Source organism: Scophthalmus maximus, chromosome 17 (assembly GCF_022379125.1).
Source record: "Scophthalmus maximus strain ysfricsl-2021 chromosome 17, ASM2237912v1, whole genome shotgun sequence".
In the NCBI taxonomy this organism is placed as follows: Eukaryota; Metazoa; Chordata; class Actinopteri; order Pleuronectiformes; family Scophthalmidae; genus Scophthalmus; species Scophthalmus maximus.
In genome coordinates this window covers 12,210,227-12,237,240 of record NC_061531.1, presented here as the reverse complement: position 1 = coordinate 12,237,240, position 27,014 = coordinate 12,210,227, and the positions used below count along the sequence as shown (strand labels likewise).

Sequence of the window (27,014 nt, the reverse complement as noted above, 5' to 3'; positions counted from 1 at the left end):
GTGAAGGCGGGGAGATGGTGGAAACAAGTGTGTCATGACCAGAGAGAGTGGCACACATGCCATGCTTGTCAGGATGACTAATAGCCCGGGGCAACAGGTCTCACTGTGGGGTGTTAACAATCAGCCAGGCCTCAGGTCGTAGCCTGACAGCCAGCCACATGACTGGGATACACGTCGGTCACCTGCACTTTGCACGGCTTATGGGACCTTTGTCTTCAATCAGCTGGTTTGCTGTAAAACTTCACATTGCTTCAAGGTGTTAGAAAAGCTTCACACTGCACACAAGTTTATTTAACTGTGATTATGACTTTAGGGTAAAATTAGGAATGGTGATAACTGAAAAAATGGCTTCCAAAACAGTTTAACCCATGACATTTCTACTAACACACGAGATCAAATGCCATGCACGGATCATTTAGTCTCTCTGCTGAAACTGATATTCTTTATTTGACGTGTCTGCTCAGAGAGCAGCACATCAATTCAAAGGGACATTTACACTCCCACTCACCCATAGGGGGCAAGAAGAGAAACCTGCCAGCGCCAGAGATAATCTCCTTTTAGGACTTACACAAAAGACGGGGCATTCTGGTTAATTACATTATTATGTATTATACCGTATACGTAATCTAGTAATCAACTTATTACCTATTAAAAAGTGATGTGTGATATATTGTTAGATAATTACGTGATATATTTAATGCAGAGAACTGCCTAGCTGGTAATATGAAGACGAAAGAAACAATATGTAAACCGTAGACAGCCACAGGTTGGATCACTTTGTCCGACGCCTTTTGTGAAAACTGACACTCTTGTCTGTCGGCCAGCTTCCTGCACAAGGTGAATTCTCTTTCGGTAAATGTGACTTACTCTCTCTCAAACTTGTTCTGTCACTGAGTACGAGTGGAAAGACATTGTGACTAAAAACAACAAAAAACCCCATTGTGTGTCACCGCTCGGAATATAAACATTATTTTGGTTTGGGTTTCACTTGTTCCTATTTTTAAACTCGCGCCATCAAAAAAGTGTATTTTGGGTCACTGTCACAGATACGTGGTTGCACATACAGTGTTTAGACTGGAGCAGACTCGGGAGACCTGTTTCCCGACTCAAGAGTTGTGGAAGAGTATTGATGTCAGGTAAGTGCACCAATATAGTTTTTTCCAATGTCATGGCTACATGCACTACCATAACGAATCAAAGAGTTTTTTGGTATATAAACATACAGTGATAGTGAGCGTGTAAGAACTTAATACACAATATTCAAATAAAATGTAATTGCACGGTTTAAAAAATATATATAAATATCCTGACCAAGTGCCAGAGTGTACAGATTGGTAAATGAAATATTGGTGAATCATAATAAAAATATACAGCATTTTAAGTGCATTCTGTTTGTCTACTGTAGCAGTACATGCTGCCATTACACAGTACATTGGATGTTACATACAGCTGGTCATGCATCCAGTACCACACATGCTGACATGAGAGAACCGCGCATGTTTTTCAAATTTACATTTATATGCCAAGTCCGTATTGTGAAATATTTCGTAACTTGCTCCACAACACCTGCGATGTGATACTCCTACTTGCACATGCCGTACAGATACAGCAAGGTGTGTTGTCCATGTTGTACAGATAACTACACCTATCCGTGAAAGACATTTACGAGATCTTGTTTTGAGGATGCGAGAGTGAAGTCATCTGTACAAAAATAAATACAATTCTGCTCCACACCCACATTCATTTTTTTTTTTTTAACTGTCTCTTTCGATTATGCCTGTTCATTTGCACGTCGGTGTAACACCGGTGCTCGAGTTTGTTAAAACAGTGTTTACAGCCAATTAGTCACGAGAAGAGGTGGCGGATTTTTATGTTCGCGTTTTCCAATGGCATTTTATTTTCCAGGTGTGTTAAGCTGGTTTTATATGGTGTGGGCGGACGGCTTTGCCCACCCTGTAAACAGCAATGTAGAATGTGTCAGGACGATAAAAAAAGAAGAAAAAAAGGACCACCAGAATTTAATTGATTTCTAGAATTTTTTTTTACCCTTATTTGAATTTTTCTTGTCTTGTTGCTCCTTTTCATCTACCACAGTCGTCTGAGGTGACCATTCTTATTGTTCAACTTCGAAAAGTGTGGAATAACCTCCCCCTTTGTGTTCAATCTGCCCCTATTGAATATTTCAAATCAAGACCTAAAAGGGTCTTGTAATCTTTGGCTTTCTAGTTCAGATAGATACTGAACAAGTCCTCTAACATGAAAGAGCATGCAGATTGGTCACTATACCCCGGATACAACCACTAGGAGCATGGCTACAATATAGAACACGTGGTTGAACTAATAGAACAGTAATGGTTGGGTCCGATTTAGGCACAAAAAACTACTTGGTTAGGTTCAGGAAAAGCTCCGGGTTTGATTCAAAAATAAATAGTACAAAATAAATGCACATCAGTTCGCTTTTTTTTATTATTAACATGTAATTTTGATGTAAACCATGTTTTTGTGCCAGGAGAATATAACATCAACACAAATAAAAAAAATGAAACAGATGACCTCAAATCTTTAAGTTCCAAATGTATTGAAATTTAATGCACTTTTATTCTTTTTTTTTCATTAGTAATTGCATAATCACTCAAATATATTTTGGAGATATCATAGGTCAGACTCCTTACTTGTATATAAGGATACACCTGTATTTGTCATACTTTTGACTTGTGCTTGGCTAGAATCTGGTCTAAAAGCCATGTTATGTTAAATTCTAAATGATATGCGTATCATATTTCTCTAGATGCAGTTGTTTTTGTGAGTCATGCAGTAATTGGGGGGAATATTTTTCCTCCAATCCAGAGATGTGACTGCCTCAGGTCTTGGCAAAGTCCCGCACAGTCCGGGAAAAACTGCACTGAGCACTTGTGATTAAGTGTCTTTATTTAAGCCCATGAACTCAAACGAGCAATCAGAGCCAAACCGAGGCTCCAAACTTCCTTAAACCAATGTTGCTGGAAGCGCTGAAGAGCGTTACCGACCAACTGTCATCATTTATCTCCTGTTAGCTGGTTCTGCAAATCACACTTTTAGATTCACTGAAGTTACAGACTTTGCAATAAAAAAAAAAGAAGACATTTAACATGTCTGCCCAAACTTCAAATCTGCCCTTCTATGCAGGACTAATGCTGTTATATTATTGACGCAGATACTGACAAAGGGATTATGCATAATTATGGACAGTGTCTTGTCGTGGGATAAAACTGACAGATCTGGGACATTCTGTCTCTTGGCCTCAATCCAGACGTCTGCCTCATTTCATTGTTCATCTCTACCATCAAGGCTGTCACTCTGTGTATACTCTTTGTTACATTTTACGCATGTATACGAAATGGAATAACATTTTAATTCATGACTCCAAGCTCCACTTTAGGTTATGTCTGAACCATTAAGACATTAGAAGCTGTTGCATGGAGGCAAAGGAGTGTTGAGAAAAAGTCATCAGAACAGGGTTAAAAGACGAACATGACTGGATGATAAAGCATGTTTTGTCTTCTGTGGTTTTATGAATGAACTTTAGTTTCCTGTGTGCTGGCAGCCCACTCTTGTCTCTGCCCGTTTGACGGTGGAATTTCCTCATTCTCCCTGTCTTACTCACATCACCTGTCCCGATGAGCAGATAATATCAAGAAAGTTGGTCCGTGGAAGTGTTTCTGTTAAGCCTTCTCGTCAAGAGCCTGTGATGTGCAGGCCAGGAAGAAAAAATGCAACACCTGTACCTCGTGATTTAACCATCAACTGCTTGTTTGCTCTCATCGTATTGTGTCTGAATAAACAAATGGACGCTCCATTGGGCTGTGTAAATTACGATACGCTTTCAACACACGTAGCTTTTAGTTAGAATGAGTGGACGTGACTTTATCTGCCTCTGCATGTGACACTCAGGTATGACACCAGCCGGGTGCAGATGCCTGAGTCGGCGTGAGTGTGCAGACATGATAAAACCATCTATTTTTAGAACGGTTTAAAGGTATGAGGTCAGTTTGACGGGGTTTTAAACCACAGCTCGGAGTGATTCAGTGGCACTAAGTTGTGAGAGTCGGCTCGGCCGGTCACAGAGCAGACGCCGAGGCAAGATGAGACCTCTGCATAACATGCTGTCACTGGTGTGATTGTCTCTTGATATGTACATGGCAGCGTGTGTGGTTTTTTGACTCCCCGTGGAGCAGCATTCAGGAGCTGCAGCTTTAGTTTTTGTATTCTACCAGAACACACACATACGGGTGCAGACGCACATCATGAGCTCAGTGAGGAGAAGACGGCAACACTAATGCAAAACCTGTATTGGTATGGTACTTTTCAAAGGCTTACAAAGGGATGCTAATAGATAGACAGTGGAGATAAAAACAACCTATCAAACAGTAATAGAATTCAGGAAACAACGTTGAAACACTTAGGATTAACAAGAAAATGGAGGGCGTTGAATAGAGATAATTACAAAAAAAGGTCAAACTATACAAATGGGTCATAAATCTAAGATATATAAATAATTCTGTTTAAAAAAATAGCAGGCTGGTACCATTACACATGCACATTTATTGGTGCTAATGTCGTATGAATACAGCTTTTAAATACAATAAACAATGGGCTGGGAAATGTAGGTGCAAGGATACAAAATTTTTTAAAAAGAATATAGAATTTAAAACAAAAACCTTGCTATGACAATAAAACCGCATCAGATCATATTGTATCATACGCTCACTTTGTTGTTTTGCAGGGTCAGCAATGCACCTAATCTGTGCGCTGAGCAGTGAGGACACAAGAACATGTTCGGGGAAACCAAAACTATGATGATCTAAAAATAGATATTATGAAGAGTGAATGCACTTTTGTTCCCTTTTGGCTTTGCTCCAGTGTGTTTTTCCACACGTCAGTCAACTCCAACAGTCAAACAAAGGTGCGCAGGAATGGTGTGAACGTGTCAAGGGGAACGTGTTTTGCGACACTATTTTTTATTTTAATTTTTTCGTGATGAGAAAACCAGGCATCGTAATCTTCCTGTCGATGAGAGCCCTGGTCTGGTGATGCACGCATCTAATTTATGTGTTTTTGTTGCATCTTCTTGCGCACATACGTCTATGTACTGTATGTGTGTTCAGCCTGTCTCTCGCACTCGTTCGGCAAAAGAGTGTGTGTCGCAGCAGGTTCAAGCAGCCAACACACTAACCTGTTTAACTCACTCGGCGCCTGAGCCACTGATGGGGGCCTTTTACCGCTAGTGGCTGGTCCAGCCCCTAAAACAAGCTGTAGGGCTGCAGCAGCGGTTAGGACCCAAACCAAGCGTCCATTCACCTCATAAACCCAGCTGTTTATTTTCAGAGGCATTAGAGGAAACACTCGACAGGGCTTATCAGATCCAAACAGTCGCACGTCTTTGTTATTTTACACACAGGCCTCCTCTCAGCTCGGCCTCATTTTCAGTAATTGTTTTCTTTCTTGCTTGGTAGAATAACACGGAGGGCTACATTTAACACAAGTGGTAAGGGAATCCGTTAGTGTAAACAAGGCAGATACAATGCACACTGGGATTTTATCTGAGCCTTTTCTGTTTTTCTATGTTTTTTAAGGGCTGGGCAGGAGCAAATATTGGAGCATACATATGTCGGAGTGAAATGAAATACAGGCAATTTGATGCAAAGTCTGCAAGCTCCCATACAGACCTCTGTTTTACTCAATTACAGCATCATTATTGCTTCACTGAACATCCGACCCACTTGGGGCTAGTGTTGGAGGTTTAAAGATACCACACTGACACAACATCAGACAAACTAAATATTAATATGATATTGTCAGGGTCATTCAGGGTCAACTGTTTTGTCTGGTTTTGTCAAAACACAGCATGAATATGCATAAACTGTAGAAGTGTTGTGCATCCAGTGTCTATGCTGTGGTGCTAATGGCACTGTAGTACACATGGTCAACATGGTGGCAGTGTTGCACTGTCTTTGCTTCACCTGGAGCCCGCGGTGCCACTCAGTACCAGGCCGCCGGAGAGACAATGCTGAGGATTATGAAGCAACCGCGTGGATCGACAGGCCAATGCGCACACCGTACTGCACACATCTCTAAAGACTGCTGCGGATTTGGATGTGTAGACAACACACAGCTGTTTGAGTTTTTCAGAATAGCGACTGTGCTGAAACCTGTGAGCTCTAACGATTCCTTCTTATCTCCTTAAGAGACTGCGTCGGTGGAGGAATCAGTGGATTTTCAAGCGAGCAGGAAATGTTTGCAGTCATTCATGACTGACAACACAGCCTCTGTTCGGCCGCAAGGTCCTTAGACAAGCCAACATTACAGCCAAGTATCAAGGCAAACATCGTCCAAATCCCCCCAGTCCACCTCCTTATGCTGCCAGCAGGAGCCCTCGTAGATGGGCCGAGTTCCACTCTGCCAACTGCGCCATAAAATAAACACACAGTAAATCCAGCATGATTAACATTAATCATGATCACGTCACTGCTAATGCACTGACTTAGGGCCATACAGTGAAAACACACTGACGGAGACGCATGTCTGCACTTACGTGGGGAGGGCGGGGGGGCTAACGCAGACAGGAGGACCTTCAACGACTATGCCGTGATAACGGACAAAAATCCATTAGGTGAGAAACTAAAAAGTAGAGCAGTGAAATAACGTGAGCAAAAATGCACACATCAACAGAGGTGTTAGACACGGTAAACTTCACTTTATTTGCGTGACCCCTGTATCTGGAGTGAGCAGCACTCTGAAAAACATGCAACTTTTGGGAAAGGCATTTATTTAAAAAGGCTCTTTTCAACTGTGGCAGTGCCAGACACAGTTTGACTAAAGGGTCCCGCAAGGATTGTAACTTATTGTCGAGGATTGGATTTCAGCTAAAATTAGCCATCAGACCCAATTTATTACTCTGATTGAGGACTCTGAAAATGCCAGTAACGGGCTCGCCATTATAAAAGCTAAGCCCTGAGTTGAAGATATAATGTTGCAATTTAATTCCAGCCACATCACTTGTGAGGCAAATGTGTAAAAGTGGTAGTAATGGTAGCTTAGGTTTCCCCCAATGTATTGAACGGGCCCGGGAGGCTTGGAAAAACAGCAAAATCCCCTACCAGTTTTATGGAGGTGGCAAAACAAGCGTCTTTCCTTTAGGTGACTTGACTTATTAAACCCACTGGAGGCTGTGAGTTATGAAACGATAGCCCAAACTCAGACTGGCACATTATTGCTCGGATGGTTTTAAAACAAAATACATCTCAGTTTCGAAGCTGCAAGCAAGACCTGCTCACAATTATAGACACATATGTTGATCCTAACATGGTGAATTTAACTTATATGTTATGTAAGTTACAATCAGCAGCGACACAGACATGTCATATGGCAAAAATAGGCATTCATTACTAAATATTAATGTTTAAGTGGCAGGTCATATCAGTTTTCCATCATAAAATGTCTTAACAACATTTAATCAGAGTACATATTCTCCTGTGCTTTAAACCCAGACGTACTTTAAATGTATAATTTACCCTGTCGTATTAGAAATTCTTTATCATAGCACTGATCTATCTTTGAAAGACAAATGTCACTTTGATTGAAGAGTCGTTACCTCCTCCTCATTGTTTAAACACAGGTGTCGATTCTGGTGAAATAAAATGGCTGCTGCTGCACCTCTGCTGAGCACACGTACAGTAGGCAGGACCTAAGGGCCCTCCGGCAATTGTCAGAGATTATTGAGTGCTGCATCCCCCCCGTGCCCCACCCCAACACACACATGCACTCCCTGTCTAGTTTTGACACCCTCTCAACTCAAACAACACGAACAGTAGGAGATTATGTGCAGGTTGAACAGGTCTGCTTCATGCACTTCTCCCTAGCAGGGTGTAACATTGCATCACTTCGCAGTGTCTACATGTCACTAGTGTTCTGCATCCCCACAATACGACCAGATGACGCCGAAGGGAGCACAGAAAAACCGTGTGGTGCAGCAGGCGCCAGAATATGTAAAACAGCTTTCTGTGCTTTCTTACTTCCTTCTGCTCGGATGATGTGAATGGGTTTTGCAATATGGATTCCTGCGCGTCTGTGGTTGGCACAATTGCATGTCTCGTGGATTCTGGCCCGTGGCACTGGCATCCTCTGAGCCCACACCCAGTGCCGCTGCACACTCCTCACTGCTGACATCCTCCACCCTGACCAGCGACTGTAAACACCAATGGAATGGACCACACACGCTCGCAAAAAAATTAGTGAGCTGCGTGGTGCTGAGGCAATGCATGCAGGAACACATCTCCATGAATTCAGAGGACATTACAATGACTTGTATTAATTTCCCGCAGACCCTAACCTTGATTATGATTACTACTTTCCCTTACCCCTAACTCTACTCCAACCCTAACTTTAAACATATAACTTGTAGGTTTAATGTTTGCTGTGACTGTGACCTTTGATATTTTAGCCTAAGCATTTTCAATTAACCAAATATTAATTGTTGTTTTGTCTGTCAATATATGACATATATGCACATCAGAGTCCCTCTTGAAATGGATTTTTATCTATACATCCCTTCTTCTTCTCTTCATAAATAAAGATATTCCCTCAACCCTTGAATTAAAGCCTCATCCTAGCCTTGGTAAATTTTATTGATAAACCAATTGGACGAGAGGCAGTGGAAATCCGGACATTTTATTTTAAACCAGACCTCCCTTCCCCTCCTGATCTGTGGTATCTTTTGACCATTTTAAATCCTCTATTTTTTAATATTTCTACTTTTCATTCTTTACATATGTCAACAAACTTTTTTCTTATAGCTTAGATATTTTCTTAATCAAAATTGGTTTTATAGGGAATAAGTATTTTTTGTATACTCACCCCTCGTAGCACTCTAACCTTGAAACATATCTCCACCTTAAAATGTAATAATTTACATTATGAGAACTTGCTTTTTATCCTCTAAAAAGGATGACATGCCTCCATAATGTGACTGCATTAACAGATTTATTATTATAATTGTTATTTATGTATAATTATAATATTCATTATATTATTTAGTTTTAACACACAGCTGACAGAATAAACTGGGGGAAAAAACTGAGGTATGAACAAAATAATATGAATTTCAATGTCAAAGATTAAAAGACACACAGGCCTCCAGGGACACTTGCATAATAAACTGAACAGAACTGGAGTAAATCAGAGTGGATCACACGGTGATGCAGGAGGTGAGCGCCTGTAGGAAGTGGGCTGTTTGTACTGCATGACAATGTGTACTTTGCCGGCCTCTGCGGGCTGGAGTCATGTGTGTATATAATGGCCAAGTTGTACAGTAGCTGACCACTCGGTGACGGATGCCAGATGACAGGTGGGGCCACAACAGTTGTTTTAAATCTCAGCACTCAGGGGCCAGAGCCTCACTTCTCCTGCCTGTTAGCTGCTCATCTGTTACTGTAGAAAAGGTCGCTAACGTTAGCGTACAAAAAAGGACACCTTGTGCTTCCTGTGAAATTGTAGAAATTCTTTGAAAATCAAAATGCACCGCGTCATTTTGTCGTCATCATCGTAGCAACCTTTGACAGGAACAACCTCCTCTGCCTGGAGTGTTTTAAGCACCCAATTAGTTGAAAGCCCAAGGCACCAATCAGTCACGGAAACAGAGTCGTCCAAGTTCATCGTGCTACGAGCTCTGCAGACTAAAAACATCTCTGGAGCGCCGAGTCGTCCTGTCTGCCGCAGGTTGGCGTCTCACTCGATGAGATTTACAACCTCTGGCGTGAGTCGGAGGATAGAGACCCACACAGAAGGGTGTACTTGGGGTGTTGTGCAAAGTCAACAGTATTTATTCTAGCAAAAACTCCTGTTTTATTCATCATCAGCATCTGCAGGTGCACCCAGTGGAACACGGGGTTAAGTTGTTCCCCTGCACAAAGTGGTGAGGGTGAGGCAGCTAGGAAGCAGAGATAAACGTCACCATCAGCTGATGTTCACCGCTCCCTGTGGCTGCCATCATGCCCTCCAGATGACACCACTGATTCATATTAGACCTGTGCGGTCAGACATGCGACAGCTCCCCTCGCACTATAGCTTATGTCAAACAGGCAGCACACAGTAAACAGCTTTGCCAATCCATCTAAATATTAGGAAAAGGAATGAAAGAGGGACAGGATCAAAAACAACGCAGCCACGACTCAAAAGGACCTTTCACACGGACCGAGGCAGACTGTATCCCGCCCTTGGAGCTCAGGGGGAGTTGCCAGGCTGTGTGTGTTTTCTCACAAGTTTTAAATAAATAAGCCAAACTCCTGATTTAATGAACGGGAAAGGAGGTTGATGAGAAATCAACTTATTTAAGGACTGATACCCCATGATAAATAGTGAGATCTTAGCACGTGTTTACTTATACGTCTTATACATTTTTGGAGGTGCAAACGACTGCACAGTTGCCAAGAAATACACACTTGCACATTTGCAGTAGCTGGTGAAATTAAGGGTTTAAATATGATGTGAAGAACTGGCTTCACGATCACCCGCCTTTTTGCAAGGACCACAGCTCAACTCAAGGTGCATTACCCTTATCTGTCAAAGCAACATTTGCATCATAGCCACTGCAGTGGCACTTCAACACTAATACTGCCCAACCCGGATGAAAACGGCTATCTTCATAGTCTGTTGACTTTAAGAGTAAATGAGATGAGTAAATGTTAAAAAAGTCCAAAGCATGAGAATGGAGCAGTTAGAATGTAAACAGGATTGTGTCAGGACAGCTGTGAACACAGTACAGTATGGTATTGAAATGAGCTGAAATAAAAAAAAGATCTTTGTGTAAGAGTTGAAATACAAGTTACACTGGGTGAGCACCATTGAATCCCGGAATCCTTAGAGCCTTTGTCCTGGACTCAGACGGGAGTTGCTGTAACACTGCATGTTAGTGCGATATGATATGTGTATGTGTTTATATCAAAGCTTGACCCAAAAATCTGCCAGGCTGATGTATTGGCTTGAATTAGATTATTCCTGAAATGTTGTTATCAGAGTGTATCTGTTCATAAGTAACAGATAGTAGAACTAACAAGTTCATTTTCCATCTGTATTGTCCCACTCAGCATGCATCTTGACCACAATTCATAAAGAAATTGCATCTGCATCAAGATTGTTTGAGTTAACAAACAATACTATAAAACACATTTTTTACTAAAGAGAACAGAACCTTCCAGAATCAGTTGGGAAAAAGGTTGTATAGTTTATTTTTGTATAAATGTATTCATGAGATCATTGGCATAGAACTTGTCACCAAAACAGAACTCCCTGCTCCATGCTATGGCTTATGCACACTGCAACTTGTGCACATGCATACAGCACATTAACATATGATGTGAAGTTCTCTTTGGAAAGTTATTGCGCAGCTCCTGGAAATGCACTCTTGGCATTTTGATGCCATGGGTTCGAATCCCACCGCAGCCAACAAGGGATCGTTACCGTATCAATCTGAGCATTTGCGCTCAAAATAGACTCAGTTCTTTGTGGCATGGATGGAACGAGATCTGAGATTCTGGTCCATGTTGATTTCTAACTTAATCACCTTTTTCCCCATTCTGATTTGATGTGAACATTAACTGAAGTTGCTGACTTGTAGTTGCATCATTTTATGGGATAATTGTGGGAATAAGCAAGTGAACAGCTGTACCGAATATTAGAAATAAGATCTGTGTATATTTGATAAATACAATAGATAAAAACTATTGCAAGAGTCATAAAAACGAGAGTCCGAAGCATGTACTGTACAGTATGAGAGGAGCAGAATCCAAAACCAGAACCAAAAAGATGTCAGTAATGAGAAATGGTTTTGTCTTTAAAAGTTTTTTAAACGTGTGTCACGTTTATTTAACCAGAAATGATAATAATTAGAATATTATTTTTTTTTTATAAGTATCCCGCATGATAGTGTGATGTCACATGACACTTTGATTATATGAGACTACTCAATCTTCTCTGGAAGACTATTAAGAAAGCCATAAAAATAAATGAAGAATAATAACTAACTCCTGTCAACATATTTAATGTGAGGTCAATCTCAAGTAAAAGGGAGCTTGTCTTTCCATTACCACAAGTGCTCAGGCAGAAGAGCATTTTATGCCGCAGTAGGGAAAAGAGAAATGTGCAAGAACAACACAACCATGTCAGTGATGGTTTTTCAGGGGTCAGAAAGGAGAAGATATTATAAAGTGGAGATAAAAAAAACATCATTCCAGTGCAGTATCCATGACAGGTTGGCTTTCATATCAGAGGCTTGCAAAGCATTACAACCTCGATGCTTTTATCATTCCCGGTGAGAGCATCCGAGTCGGGAGGATAAATGAGGAGGTGCACTCCACTCTGGTGTCAGGTGGGTTTCAGGTTCCCACTCGCCAAAATGTTTTTAGTGTTGACTTTCACCTTGTAGTATGCCTCCCGCCCTCCTGGGCCTACTTATCATGTACAACAAGAGTGATTGATGACCTGGGGGAGTGAACATCGGCTTTGAGAGCTGATGCAGCAACCAGCTCATAATTGTTTGACTGCGTTGAGATTAAATTAAACTGGTAACCAGTACAAGTACCGAATATTTTTATGACTTTTCCTGATCCTTTTGGGGAGTCCGTTAAGCAATGTAGAAACAGGTGCAAGATTTGTTTGTCACTCATGTTTGTCTATGTAAATATAAGTCTGTTAGGCATGCCATGTGCTTTTTACTATTTCTTTTTCTTTCTTTGTTTTTTCAGCTACAAGGAAAAGTGCAGAGGCTTTGCCAATGTTTAACCTCAGTTTAACCTGTAATCATTTGCTAATAATCTTTAGAGTTAATCCTTGTTTTTAACATTAAAAGGATAAAACAATCTGTGTGGTAAACTTACTCCAAGTTATCGTGGCTGTTTTATGTGCACATGAACCCATCACTGTATTTGAATGATTTAAATGTAAAACAACACACAAGGAAACACAAGGTGTGAAAAGTACAGCGTAAACGTAGATACGGTCCTTCATTTTATAGCTAAGCAAATATATCATGATAATAGGCCGATTTACAGTCTTGTGCACAAGACGACGCTTATTACAGTTTTAGGTTTATCTACAACACCAGTCAAAAAGTATGTCTCTACACCTGTTGGTTTTATAACTTGAATTTTAGGATTTGGGGAAATTTCCTTCATTTTTTTTACCATCAGGACAAATAATTTCATAGCATTTTATTTCATAACGATTAATTTTGTTCATTTGAGTGTAACCCAAAACTAGTTTACAAAAAAGAACAATAAGTTTATACTTTTCCATGAATGAAAATACATTCCATGACCGAAAAAGAAGCAGGAAGAAGAAAAATATTATTCATCACTTCCTTAAACCTCTCCAATTTATATTTACAAAGCATGTCAACACTCTTCTAATCAAAGGATGATATCATCATTGTGCTTGGAACTTCTCATAAAAAAAATTCTGATGAAAAATAGTAGTTTTTGGTTGTCAATTACTCTGAAGGGGAAGAAAAGAAAATCAAGAACAACTTCTGCAGACAGAAATTGATGGCATCCAGAATGTAATCCAGGTGTCATTCAAATCTCAAAAACGTGGTATGTGATCCAGTCGGTGCAGGCACAAGGCTTTGAATGCTGTTTTCTGCTCTGCACCAAAGGAAACATCCACCACATGACAGATAGACCACCACAGATACCACAGTCCACCAGCCTTTGCTTGTGAACGGAATTAAATGCTGGACATCACACACTGTGGTGACATATTATGGGGCAGGCAGGTGGATGGTCAGGGAGCGAGTGTGTCCTAATCCGGTCGGTCTATCCTGGAATGTGCTCCTTTGATCCGTGGATTATGGTTTCATCATTTAAGCTGAGCTCAACTGCTCGTCTCTGATCCACTCATATCCCATTGATACACCACGTCTGCCGGGATATGCAGATCGTATCACCTGCGTGGATCTTCAGCTGGGATTAAACAAACCCAGTTAAATATGTAATATTATACGCACTCTGAATAAGTAAAGTCATTTATGTAAAGATTATCTCCCAACCCCCAAAAACTTTACAGGAGATAGTTTTCCGAATTGAAAAATAATAACATCATATGAATTCTGTGCTGTTATGAGGTGGTAAAAAATATTGTACACTGGTCAACTATGAGTTTATAGATGATGACTTTGAGTGACATCAAAAAAACAAACTAAACATTAATAGCACTATATGTAATACTATTCAATATAATGTTAATCTTACAAAGTGTGGCGATTTTCAGTGCATTCGCCCCAAATAATATAAAACAATATAATACGAGAGAGTAACACAACACAAATGGCAAACATTATTGCACCTTCAAACATGCCTGATCAAAATCTAACGCCATAACCATGCAGTTAATTACCAGCATCAAAGAACTGCTACTATTTTCACAATATTTTCGCTACAGTAAAGTCAGTGCCAGGCAATCAGTATTGTTTTTTTATGAGGCACATTCTTTTTCAGAAGGAATGCCAACTGAGTGACCTCAAAATGAGGTGCTGTGCACAGCTCGAACCAACCCATCAGGTCTCAACTACCATCCATCTATTGGTCCTTATACTTCACTGGCCCCTCTTGTAAAGCGATCGCGACTGATCGCTTTACCTCATTTCTTTGCTGCAGAAGCGATGGGCCTGTTGATCAACAGAGAGGAGTGAAGCTCTGCTGAAAATGCGAAACTGTGCAACTTCGCTGCAACAACTCTGGCCAGACCAATAAAAGCTCCATTAGATTAGACGGAAAAAGTCATATCATTCAGATAGCGACGTCTGAACAGGATGTGGTTAATCATACACCATGTGTCTTTCCTGACTTTGTTTCACGCCACTGCAAAAGAAATAGTAATAACATTGAATGAATGAAAAATATCATTGCAGGTTTTTGCACAAGAAATATATGAACACGATATGCAATAATAGTGAACAGAAAGCAAACCCCTTTATGTGGTATAATTAATGTTGTTGAATGAATGGAACGAATGTGTCCTACTGGATACCTGAGGAGGGCTCCATCAAGCTACCTTTGGTGCACAGATTCTGATTAACAGAGCTCCTCCACATGAACTGCGGGGCTTTTGATGAAATAGCTCTCGCATTCCTGGCCAGGGTGAGTCAGATAAAGAAACCGTACGGAGGCACATGCCGATTTCCCTTGAGTGACTCGGTCAAAGGACTCTGCTCCACTCACACTGTACAGTTCATGCTGCAGAGGCACACTGGAGTCATGCTCAGATGTGGAACCATGCAAAATAATGTGTTCTTCATTTTTTTTTAGTTTTTCTCTTTTTCTTTGACTATTCATTCATTTGTAGCATAAAATGTTTATTAGAATGTTTATGATGCCAATCTTAGTTCCAGTTATGTTATCATTGTTTGAATGGTGCTGAATGGTTTCATTCACAGATCTTTCACTTTAAATCCCTCAAGTCCCTCACAGGGGGAAAAAAAAAATCACACATAATGACACTCAGGAGGAGTAAATGTCGACTAAGAAATTGATAAATTGGACTTTACTGCTGAGCATCACTCAAAGCTTTCTCCACATTCGGCGCTAACACAAGCTGTGTTTTCCTTCTGGTGTTATTAACACGTCAACGCGAGGACGAAGCCATTAATCTACTTGGGTGAGCCACTTAAAGACAATAATTTACAATATGATGCTTATAAGTATTATAATATTAAAAAACTGTTAGGTTGTCTATTACATACAAGTGTGATGTATATCAAAATACAAGAACAAATAACTATAAGGTTTTATTCCCATTACAGTATGTCAAGCACATAAAAAAACGATCTTGAATAAGAAGCTATATCTGTTTCCACGAGGAACATTGCATTTGCTCACGTGAACATATACTGTACTGTAGCTGGGAAACACGGAGCGAGTGAACCCCATGGTTTGGTACTGTATCCCACAGTAAATGAAATACGCTTCACCGCCAGCGCAAAGTATACCACCCTCGACCTCACCGCAGCTCTCAGACAATAATTACAGCCTTTTCATGTTTCATGTGTTTTACATTTCCTCGATCGGGTGACAGTGCAATGAAGCATTCCTCCACAAGTGCCGCAAAGTTTATCCACGTGTGGTTTGGGGGCCAAAGCACTGGCTGATCTGACAATAGAATGAACTGGGAGTTCACTCGCCGTAGAGGAAGGGGAGAACGCGTGACTCCAAACAGCTGTTGAAACGCAGACAAAAGAAATGTGTCAGCAACAAACATGTGCATTGTACATTGACATACTGTAAAGTTATCATAGGAAAATTGACACAGGGATCGGTGAGTCAAATATTTGCAGTTCCCAGTTGATTGGTTGGCCATGCTCCGGGTGTCTCGTGACTCAGGCAATCGTGTCTGCAGGTTTATGTCTTTGCACTGTAATGTCAACAGAATCGGCCTTTCACCCCGCCGTTGCCTCGGCTTAGACATATAGGCGGACCCGGCGTTTACAAGGTGGGTGTGCTGAGGATATACTGCGGCTTCCTTTGTGGCAACAGTCTCATTTGGGCTCATGTTGAAGGGGAAAAATAAAATTGACCCCCGTGTTTGTACAAACATTTAATCCACAGACAGTTTCCTACCGCAAATCCTCCCCGTCGCACATCACACGTCGCGTTGGAAAAATTTCCGTGTAGGTTGTTGCATTTACACTGCGTGTGACTCAGTAGAGATACTATTACCTAGACACTATAATTAAACTTGTGATGTGAACGTACACACCCTTCCGTATAACGCCTTCTGTACATGTTAGTAAGTGGGTGCAATTAGATCCCTCACCTGTCAACTTGGATTATCAGGGAAAGCACCTTCCATGTTAAGGATATATCATTTTGTTAAATTCAATAATTTGTTTGAATACTGTACATGTACTACTGTAGATACTCTCAAAGAGGAGCATGGAGATCTCTCTCGCTGTCATTGCACTGACTGGACTACTTTTAACAAACACAACTGCATGGCATGTCAATTTAAACAATCTACATGAAAAACGAAAAGGAAATATATAATTTTACTGTTTGAAACACAATATGTTCAGGAAAATTGAGGATCACACAAATCCATGCAAACACAGACATATGCACATAGACACAGGAGTCTAACGCTCAGCTTTTTCCTTTCTGATATTCGTCCTCCAGACAGTAGCACAGTGGGCAGGAGGCCAACACTCTCAGTCACAGACAGTATTAGGCTGCTGTCTCAGCTGATACTCAGACAATGCAACCTCCAGACAGACACCAGGGATTCATTATAAGGCTGTTTTACAGACCCTATAGTGTCTGGAGCAGAGTTCTGCATAATCATGGGGTGTAATTACAACCAACCAGACCACGCAAACATAGTTATGATTTTCTGTTACTTCCCATATTGAATGAGGTGAGACTTTTTTGAAGGTACTTACTACCAGTTGGGGCACAAAGGAGACTTTTGTCTCTTTATCATTCTGACTTCTTGATTCGACAAACACTGTAACAGTGAGGATTGATAGAGGACACCTCACCAAGCAGACATCAGCTACTGTATGTGCACATTAGCAAAAAACTGGGATGAAGGAAGGTGTAACACAAAACAGAAACAAGTTGAAACAATGCCAGTGAAACTTTGAGGTACTTTTAAAAAAAAAAAAGTAAAGATGCTACTTTGTCATTTGAAATACTCTCAGTAAGGGAATGCTGCAATACAAGTGGAAATGCCATGGTGTTAAGCTCCTATACTCGTTTTAGCAGAATTGTGAGCGATTGCGTTAATAATCATATGTGGGGGTCAAATGTCAGATGAAACTCAGTGATCTGCTGCTTTGTCATGTTCCTTACAGGGAATCTCTCTGTTAAAACACATCTACTTCCCATTTCCCCCCATCACACCCAACGCACCCTCCCACTCATTTGACCTCTGACAACTGGGGCCCCCCGTGCCACAGACTATTGATTCCTTGGCATTGAACTTGAATCTCGGGGGCCACGGAGACTACAATCAAAGAGGCATTGTCTCTCTCTCTCTAAGACAGATTGCAGGCCAAACAATACTTGTTCACTTTCCCTCATTTCTCCATTCACAGAATGAGCCACTTATCCTCAGCTGTCCTGGACTTTTTGACCATTCAGTTCATGTGGAATGCATGCATTTCCTGTGTATAGAAGATGTCCTATTTACTCTGACGGATCACCGGATGATAACAATCTTCATACGCCCCTCGGTGTAACCCGACCAGTGTTGGTGGCAGGAAGTCAGTGAAGTCCCTTGAATCTATTCACAAAGGGCAAGAAATCACAACCTCTCACAGCTATATCATAACATGCATACATGTCACACTCATCTCCTCGATTTGCATTTGAAAAATAGTATAAATCTACAGTGTTTCGTTTTTCTTGTGCACAAGACGACGCTTATTTAATTGTCAGACTGCTCCTAATTACAATCTGATTTCATTGTCATCACTCCTAGCAGCGATGTGGCAAACAGAACGGCATTGACTGAAAGGACACAACATAATTGCAAACATATTTTTTCAGCATGATTACAGGAAAAAGAGAAGTCCTAATGATTCCAGTGGAACAACAGTGTGAAAATATATAGTTTACTTTACCTGAAGCTCTTTCAAATTAAATCAGAAATAGGTTTGCCGAGCTTTCCTCCTGGCGTAAACACGAGGCATCTGAGTTTCATTACAATGAAGGGATTAAATAAGTAGTAGCCTGAAGAAACAAGAGGGATGGATGCTTCATTAAAAAGCAATGTTGTGAGTGGCTAATCAACACAGGGCAGCCTTTTGGTTTCCCTACTGTAAATACACAAATTTAATGAATATGCTCCCTGATTAGTGTGAAAGTGGACCCACAAATCACACTACAGTATTTAAGCCTTGCATTGAAAAGTACTGGAGGAAAAAAAAACAACAGCTTGACTAATGTTACTGTTTAAAAATGAACTGATCAAGTCAGTGCACCTTTCAGTCGATCATAGGATCATATGCAAATTCTGATCTAGCGGTCTTGGTGGAACAGATACAAAGTGATAGAAACATTAAGCAGATTATGGGCCTCCCTATATCAGTTATTTGGCAAGTAAATACTGTTTCATTGTCCTGTTGCTGCTGTGTCTCTCCCTTGACCTTGCATATGTAAGCATGCTACTTTTTAATATCTCCGTTTGTTCTCCAACCACTAAGAAGTTCAAAATAGTATAAGCCTCGTACGACTTTTGAAAATGGAAATGGAGGAACTTTAATTTTATTGATCGTAGTTTCGATCTACCTTAAGATTGTCTGTGTGTTTATTCTGGACTTTTATAAACAAGACTTTTTAACAAAAGAAAAGTAGATCATTTATTCTAATTGGGGACCAGACCTCTGCAAGCCTCCAAGGGCAACTTGGTCACGGCCCAGTTGACCCTGTGGGTTGGGAGACCGTGCACAGAAGCTGGTTAACCTGGAGGAAACCCTTGAGAAAATACTGGCAGGAGTTTTCCTCACTCGGACTCTACACCAATTAGTGCAGCTTCTTCCCTGGTAAAAACTCACCGACTTTACAATCACAGCCAAACGTGTTCACTCGAACCTGCAACCAGTGATCCTGTGATCCTGTGATCCTGTGATCCTGTGATCCTGCAGTGCCAACAGCCAACAACAAGCTCACCATGATACTTCAGAGTCATACATCTTGCCCTGTCATTACTAATTGCTATTATACAACTACCGTTATCTTTTTTTCAGATTGCTTCTGGAGAAACTTTTTTTCGGGTTGGATTGCTGGCGGATGTCAGGAGGTATAGGACGCCAGGTAGACCAAACTCTGGGTAGATTGAGGTGAAGTTCTTATGTCAAAACTCATCCATCACGCACCAGACTTAACAGTAAAAACATTCGGACAAAACAGCCCAATTGCCAGGCCTTCGGTAGCATAGATCATATCAAAATGTCATAATAATCCACGATAGGAATAAAGATTAATAGTCTTATTTTTGAATACTGATTAAACATGATGAAAAACATCACCTCAGTCATATTGGATTTCATGTAGCTTACATGGATTGCATTTCCCCCCCCCCCTCCCCCAATGTTTCTCTCTACAGTGTGAAACAGGGGAGCGACGGTGATTCAACCTCCCAAATGTCAACCTTTTGCACACTTCCCTGTCCAAATAGCCAATCAGGATCCATTTAGGCAGCAGTGGCCTGGAACAGGAACTGACAGGCCTGGCAGAGGGGATCTGCGCCACATGTGAGCCATGGAAGTCCTCAGCAGCGCTGGGTTGAAATCCACACTGCGCTCTGCACAGACACTGCTGATTACCACACTGCTGGTGCAGACGTGCAGGACAAGGTTGTCAGGTCTAATTGACTAATGGACAGAGAGTGAAGTCACCCCAGTGATGAAGGTGATGAAGAAAGTTTCATTTCCTTCAGCCTTTGATTAATTTGTCAACACTGGTATGCAGTCACATTCATCTTTTCCCCCCCTACAGTGATATTTTCTCTCTCAAAACATCAAATGATTGGTTATTTTTCCCTTTCTTGACATAAAATAAATATTTATTTTATATATATATATATATATATATATATATATATATATATATATATTTGGGGGATATTCTTTATGTTTTTAAAATGGAAATGGTGACCAGTACTCACAGATAAGTGCACATTAACAAAAACCAGTCCCTTCTGCGCAAGATAAATGCATCGTTACTTGGCAACCAGCTCTGTTATTTTGTTCTTCATTATTTTTATTTATCCTATGTAAACCTCAGCCCTTGTACCATGGCTCTGTCGCCGGATCATCTTTCAGGAGGCCTGCAATTTCACTGTCCCGCCTCCACGCTCGGATTAGTTTGGTTTATACAAACGGGCTCTGGGCTTTGTGAAACCATTCAGACCACAATCATTGTTGAGGCCCCAATCAGAACTTCTAGCTCCGACTTCTCTCGCCTCTCTGTTTTTGCACTGGGACTATTTCAAAATATAACAATATCATGCATTATGCAATTTTTTTTTATTGCAATTACAATCACTTTATGATAGCGCTGACAGAAATTGTCACTGTTTTGATCTCAAAATTATATTTGTCTATACTTGATTTCAAATGTTTGATGCCCAATGTAGAAAAATATTATTCCTTATACACTGCTACTGATAATATTACAGTTCCGCAGTTACTGCACCTGCCTGTTGTGATTTGTTCATTGTACAACAACATATGATGCATTTAATAAAACTTAAATTAAAAAAAAAAAATACATTTCAATCAGCAATTTGTCATTTATTGCATTTTTGTGTGTGAGTTTTTGTTTTACCACCAAGGCTCCCTCTTATAAAAGCAGGAATCCAAACATGAGCTCTAACAGGTTTACAAAAAGTTTAAGTCAACCTTTTAGGCAATGCACAGATTTAAAAACACAAACAAAGCAAAAAAATATTTTTGCATCTGACTTTGTGAGCTTGGCCTGATTCATCTCAATTGCTCAGTCGCCTCGCTGAAACTGTGTATGTCCTGTCAAAATGAGGCGAAATATGACAGATCACCCTGACCTGATTCATCTAGGATTTGGCATGTGTCAAATTTGTGTACTTTTTCCATGGCGCCACTCTAACTTGCCTAACATTTAATTAATTTCCTTTTATTGACACTCAGTCATTGCTTCTCTCTAAAAAGTAAGCCTATGCATAAGTCAGTTTTTTTAATTATCAATGAATACCAATAAAACATTCCTGCCAGGAAAACTTGGCCTGAATTTGGTTTGCTCTGAGTCCAACACAACAGTCCCATAAAAACATAATTAATTTACATTCCATTCATTAGCACCTCAGAACATGTTCAGACATCTCTGAGAGTTGCTTCAAATATTTGCATAAACACCTCTTAAATTTGAACGCATTCTCTGTCTTGCAAGAGTTTACCCTTTTCTATGTGGAATATAAGACTCAGCAAACCTTTAATTGTACACTGATAGTTTTGAAATTTTATTCGAAAACCCTTAATTCCAGGAAGGTTTACGTGAAAGCATTAAGCAAAAGGGGAAACATGCACGGGCCTCATCTAAGGCTTCTCAAGAATTTCTCTGGAATATCCTCCAGGGTCTAAGTTGTTTATTGAAACCAAAAGCATGACTGTTTTTGCAAACTATCCACAATCCATCCATCATCCTATAGCAAGTAACCAAATTAGTCTTCTTCCACCCAGGGATTTGAAGACAGAGTGTACTGGACTTCATTTATGCTCAGAGGGGACAGACGTGTTCGGCGGGTCTGCGTTTGATGTTGCACAGACATCGGTTGAACACCATCATCATCACATACAGGGAAAATACAGTCCTACTTGCTTGACTTCAGACATGGAAAAAAAAATACTAAAACACCTTAAAATTGTAAGCAAAAACTGATCAAATTTCATCTAGTTCCAGGATCCTTTCTTTTCTAATTGGAAATGTCTTTGGCTGCAGCTCACGTTTATTTAGAGCAAATAAATGAGGTTCTAATAATTCCATTCACCTCTGCACCAACAGTGCTTTCCAAGGCCTGAGCAGGTCTTACTAAGACGAGATTGTGTGCTTGTAGATAGTCGGCTGAGAATCGCCATGCCTGATGTAAGACAGGACAAAAACAAAAGGTGGGTCAGGATTTTTTTCACACAGCCCATTTTGTGCAGTACTGTGAAAAGCGCTTCTCTTTCCTCGCCCAAGCATCCGGCATACTTGATAAATCAAACCATCAGTGTGAAGACAGGTTGATGACGTCATTCACGGTCGATTTCCAGCAGCCGGCAGGGCTTTGATTGGGGCAGTAAATCTCCTCCTGTTTGTCTGTCCTCCTGAGTGAAAGGGCAGTTTAATGGTCAGCTCTCCATATGTTGCCGAGTATTCTTCGTCTTAAACTGGGCTTTGTGGAGAGACGTGTATTTGCCAACACTGGAATTACATTTCGGACCACAAAATGTGGATGATAAAAAACAATTTAGATGTTAAAAAAAACGGCAGTTCATGGGCAATCAAATGAATCATTATATATTTTTAGTGCTATTTAGTTGAAAAATGCAATAATGTATACACTAGTGTAAAATGACCCATGTGGTCAGAATTCATTTTCGTTTATGGGGTTTACTTTTCATGTTTAAAATCTAATCTTGATTTACTGTATTGCTGTTTTCAGATATCAGCTCTGGAAAAAATTGGGTCTGGATAAATCCACTGCGGAAAAGCAGCGTTTTTGTTTTTAGTCATCAATGTGCCCACTCACTCGCTCGCTGTGAATTTTTCCTTCTGTATTCTCACATGGGCTAACTCTGACATCCTCCGTGAACTACCATAAAAGCAACAAGCAATATCCATTGGTTTGACAGAGAAGCTGTCAGCCGATGACTTATGCTCTCGCGAACCAATGGGCTTCGGGATCTGGCGAGATCTCTGCTGTGGCCTGAGAGTCTAAAGAACGGCTGCAGAGTGAGAACAAAGTCCAAAGTCAGGAATGTCTCACTGGAGCAACACAAGGCGAGGGCAAGGGACTGTGAATATGAAACTAACATCATAAGTCTGGCACTGCACCAAATATCCTATGTCTTGCGTCAGCTTCATGTATACATACAGTAATTGAGTACCGAGGCACCGCGGGACTCGCATTCGCCCTGACGCCCCAAAACCTGCACAGAATATAATGAATGTTGGGGACTGTCTCATTACTCCAGTGTACACATGGAGACTAACATTGCATCCCAACATGCATTTGACTGTTGTCCAAGCTGTCATTGCTCAGGAAGCCTATGGTCTTAAGTGCTCAGCTGGTAAACAAATCAGGGCTTATTAAATACACACGTGTCACTCTCCACTAGCCATGCATGGGAAAATTTATTTTGACAAACGTTGCCCCACAAGACTTAAGTGTCCCCGGCTGACGCCAATAGATAAATACCTCCGAATTAGGAAATGGATTGAATTTAGTCAAGGTATGCTTTTAAACCATGGATCGCCCCCTATCCCTGTGGCCTATCTAAGGTCAATAAACAGTCACTGAGTGACACAGCTAATTGCTTAATTCAATTGTGTTGCTTCAGTTTAAATGCCTGACTACTGTACACGAAGGCTTCGGGGTCTTGCAAAAAAAGACTTTCGGAATATATGTCAAAGGGGTTAATTATTGTTTGAAATTACAGAAAGAAAGAAAGAGAAAGAAAGACTGAATTTAAGAAAACAAAATGCGTACGCTTTCAAGACACTTTAGTCACTGATACATGACAGGATCGCATGTATGTCATTTTGTACGTGCTGTGTGTGTATGACTTCATTAGTGCATGCGTGTGTTTATGCGCCTGTGCCACATACGATTTGGCATTGCACACGTGGGAATATGTCTGCTGTACTGTGAACATGCATTCAAATGCACTCGCTCTGGTGAAAAGGTCAGACAGAGTCAATGGGAAATCTTTACTCATGTCTGGGCAGAGGTGCTCATACATCACATTCATGTGACACGTTGCATACATTTACTATTATTGAGGTCAGGAGACAGAAAATTCACCATCACGGCATCCAGTGGTTGTCAGTTGCCAGGTTTTAAATTTTGTATTTTTTTTTTCCTGGCCACACAGAGGGAGTCCCCTTTCATACAGCCATCTGTCTGATCGTTGCAATACAGCAAGGCGGCAGTGGCACAAGTGAGTTGTCCAACCTGCCAACCAGCAGCGGGTGTTTGGGCAATGGAAACAACAGTAACTCTGTGTGTTCGGGTGTGTGTGTGTGTGTGTGTGTGTGTGTGTGTGTGTGTGTGTGTGTGCGTGTGGCAATGAAGGAGTCAAGCCTGAACCAGTGCACAGTTTGGCTGCTCGCACTACAGTATATTGCTACAGGATTGCCAAAAGGTCTGAAGAGGCAATACAAGGTTTCGAGGAGAACTGAGGTTATTCTTCACTCAGCAAGATCTTCGCCTTGTACCAGCTCTCCAGCAAAGCAGCGGGCATTATGTGTTAGACCACAAAGAGTGGGGAAACTGCAGTGAGAGCTTCCAGACCTGAGGGAGTCCTTGCTGGTTACCCTCAAACATGCACACCGACACACACGTGTGCCAAGTCTGTGGCAGGTCTTGCCATGTAAGGTACCAGGGGAATCATGGCCTTTGAGGCTGGACGAAAACACCCCGGAGAGAAGGGAATGATAATAATAGCAGGAGTGCATTTCATTTATTTTGCACTACTTTGGCAGTTTTGCTAAATTGATACTAAACTTCTCCGCTCCTGTTACAGATTCTGTCTGTTAATGGCAATGGACTTTGTCTCAAATGTAATACATTTTTTGTTTGGGTTCTCTTTACATTTTCCCTGGTAACTGATGCCATATGGCCAGTGTCACATGTAATCTTTGTTGTAGGTCCACGGAGCACAGCCAGGTAGGTGACAGCCCGACAAGAGGTTAGCAGAGAAATAAAAGAATTTAAAACTATTTACATTTAAAATAGGCCCAGCCAGTACTCATGTAAGTCAAACAACAAGAACCGGTTGTTTGCATTTCATGTGGGGCTATATATGTGAGAGTGTGTGTGTGTGTGTGTGTGGGGGGGGGGGGGGCGCTTTGTGCTAGTGCTTTGTTTGGCAACACTGACTTGACTTTCTGAGCGGAACTCAATAATTAATTAAGAATTCTTTTATATTTCATGCCCTCTTTGTTTCCTATTGGTTTTCCCTCTTTCAATTTTGTCTGCAATCAACTCTTAACATCTCCCCTTTTTGTTCTCTCTTGTGGGCCGAGTCATTTGCATAACAACAGAGTCAGGCACAAAAAAGCCTATGGGCATGTGACAGAGTTGTGGGATGGGGGCACATAGACTGGGAGTGAGGGAGAGAGGGAGAGAGAGGGAGAGAGAGAGAGAGAGAGAGAGAGAGAGAGAGAGAGAGAGAGAGAGAGAGAGAGAGAGGGAGAGAGGGAGAGAGAGAGAGAGAGAGAGAGAGAGAGGGAGAAAGAGAGAGAGAGAGAGAGAGAGAGAGAGAGAGGGAGCTTGCCCATGCTAATATCTGCAGCTGGGCCTTTGGTTTTGTTCTCTATGCAGCTGGGCTGGATGAGGGAGCCTGGATTCCAACACACCCCCATCGGCATAAATCTTGCCATGCTTGAGGCAGCAAACACTGCAACAATGCGACTGGGTCATTCTATGCCAAGTCGGCTGGCTCTGTGCACGCACGCACACGCACACACACACACACACACACACACAGGCAAATGCTCACAAATAAATTGTTGTTATGTGGGGTTGTTTGTATCTACCACGACGTCTTTGTTTTGTTTTTTTCTTGTGCGATGCATATATTAATCAATTATCATCTCATCTGTTATCTGACAGGCCAAACGAAAGCCCAGACGATGCTAATTATTCCTTTCAGTCTCATTGGCACTGTCTATAGAACATGACCAGACAAGATTGTGTCATGTGCAGGGGTCAACTCCAAGATTCATTTTGATGATCTCCTGTCACCTTGTCTTGTCAAGGTCTGGAGCCTTCCAGAATAATCACAAGTTATCCCATGTTCTTGCAAGTCTGCAGTTGTTGAGATAAGCTTGTTTTGGGTGATTGACTAATCAAATAGAGACAAACAGACACTAAACATACTGCAAGACTGTGCCTCCTCTGACATATTCAGTGCCCACAAGAACGCTCCATTATAGCAGTGGAAAGCACCCCGACTGAGCGGGCACGGATTAAAACAAAGCGACGCTGAGCCACAGTGACAAACTTGTTCTCAAAACATTTGCTTCAGCTTTCAGCGTATCATTAATAACACCATAAAGAGCTCTTTATGTCTGCGTGGACAGTGTCACTTTTTGGAGTCAACTTTGACGAGATGAATGTGTGTGGTGAGCCTGAATGCTTCGCAGCTGGGTGTGAGCCGGGTGCTGGTGACAGCGGGTACCAGGGCACAAATCCCATGGCAGAAAGGGCATCTTTGTTTGGCCCAGGTGCTCGCTGGATGCACTGCC

At 41.2% G+C, this 27,014-nt stretch overlaps 1 protein-coding gene and 1 long non-coding RNA gene across 12 annotated transcripts in view; one reads left to right on the top strand and one right to left on the bottom strand.

The window, feature by feature from the left end:
• Nucleotides 1-15,801: 15,801 nt before the first annotated feature.
• Nucleotides 15,802-27,014, bottom strand: part of LOC118289014 — a 78,499-nt gene continuing 67,286 nt past the window's right edge. For 5 of the 11 annotated variants that reach the window (XR_004785997.1, XR_004785990.1, XR_004785995.1 and 2 more), the window contains one exon: nt 15,802-16,242. Coding sequence is in view for 2 of the 11 variants with exons in the window: in XM_047328211.1 (XP_047184167.1) it covers nt 16,061-16,242 (182 nt within the window). In the remaining 9 variants the exon portion in view is untranslated. Of the gene's footprint in view, nt 16,243-17,461; nt 18,307-18,646; nt 18,756-19,406; nt 19,652-27,014 lie in introns of those variants that run through there. The other 6 variants (XR_004785988.1, XR_004785987.1, XR_004785986.1 and 3 more) reach the window with 6 other exon arrangements.
• On the top strand, nt 19,716-21,294 carry LOC118289016. The gene is made up of 2 exons (XR_004786000.2): nt 19,716-19,864; nt 20,131-21,294. It is a non-coding gene; the product is annotated as an uncharacterized LOC118289016 (long non-coding RNA).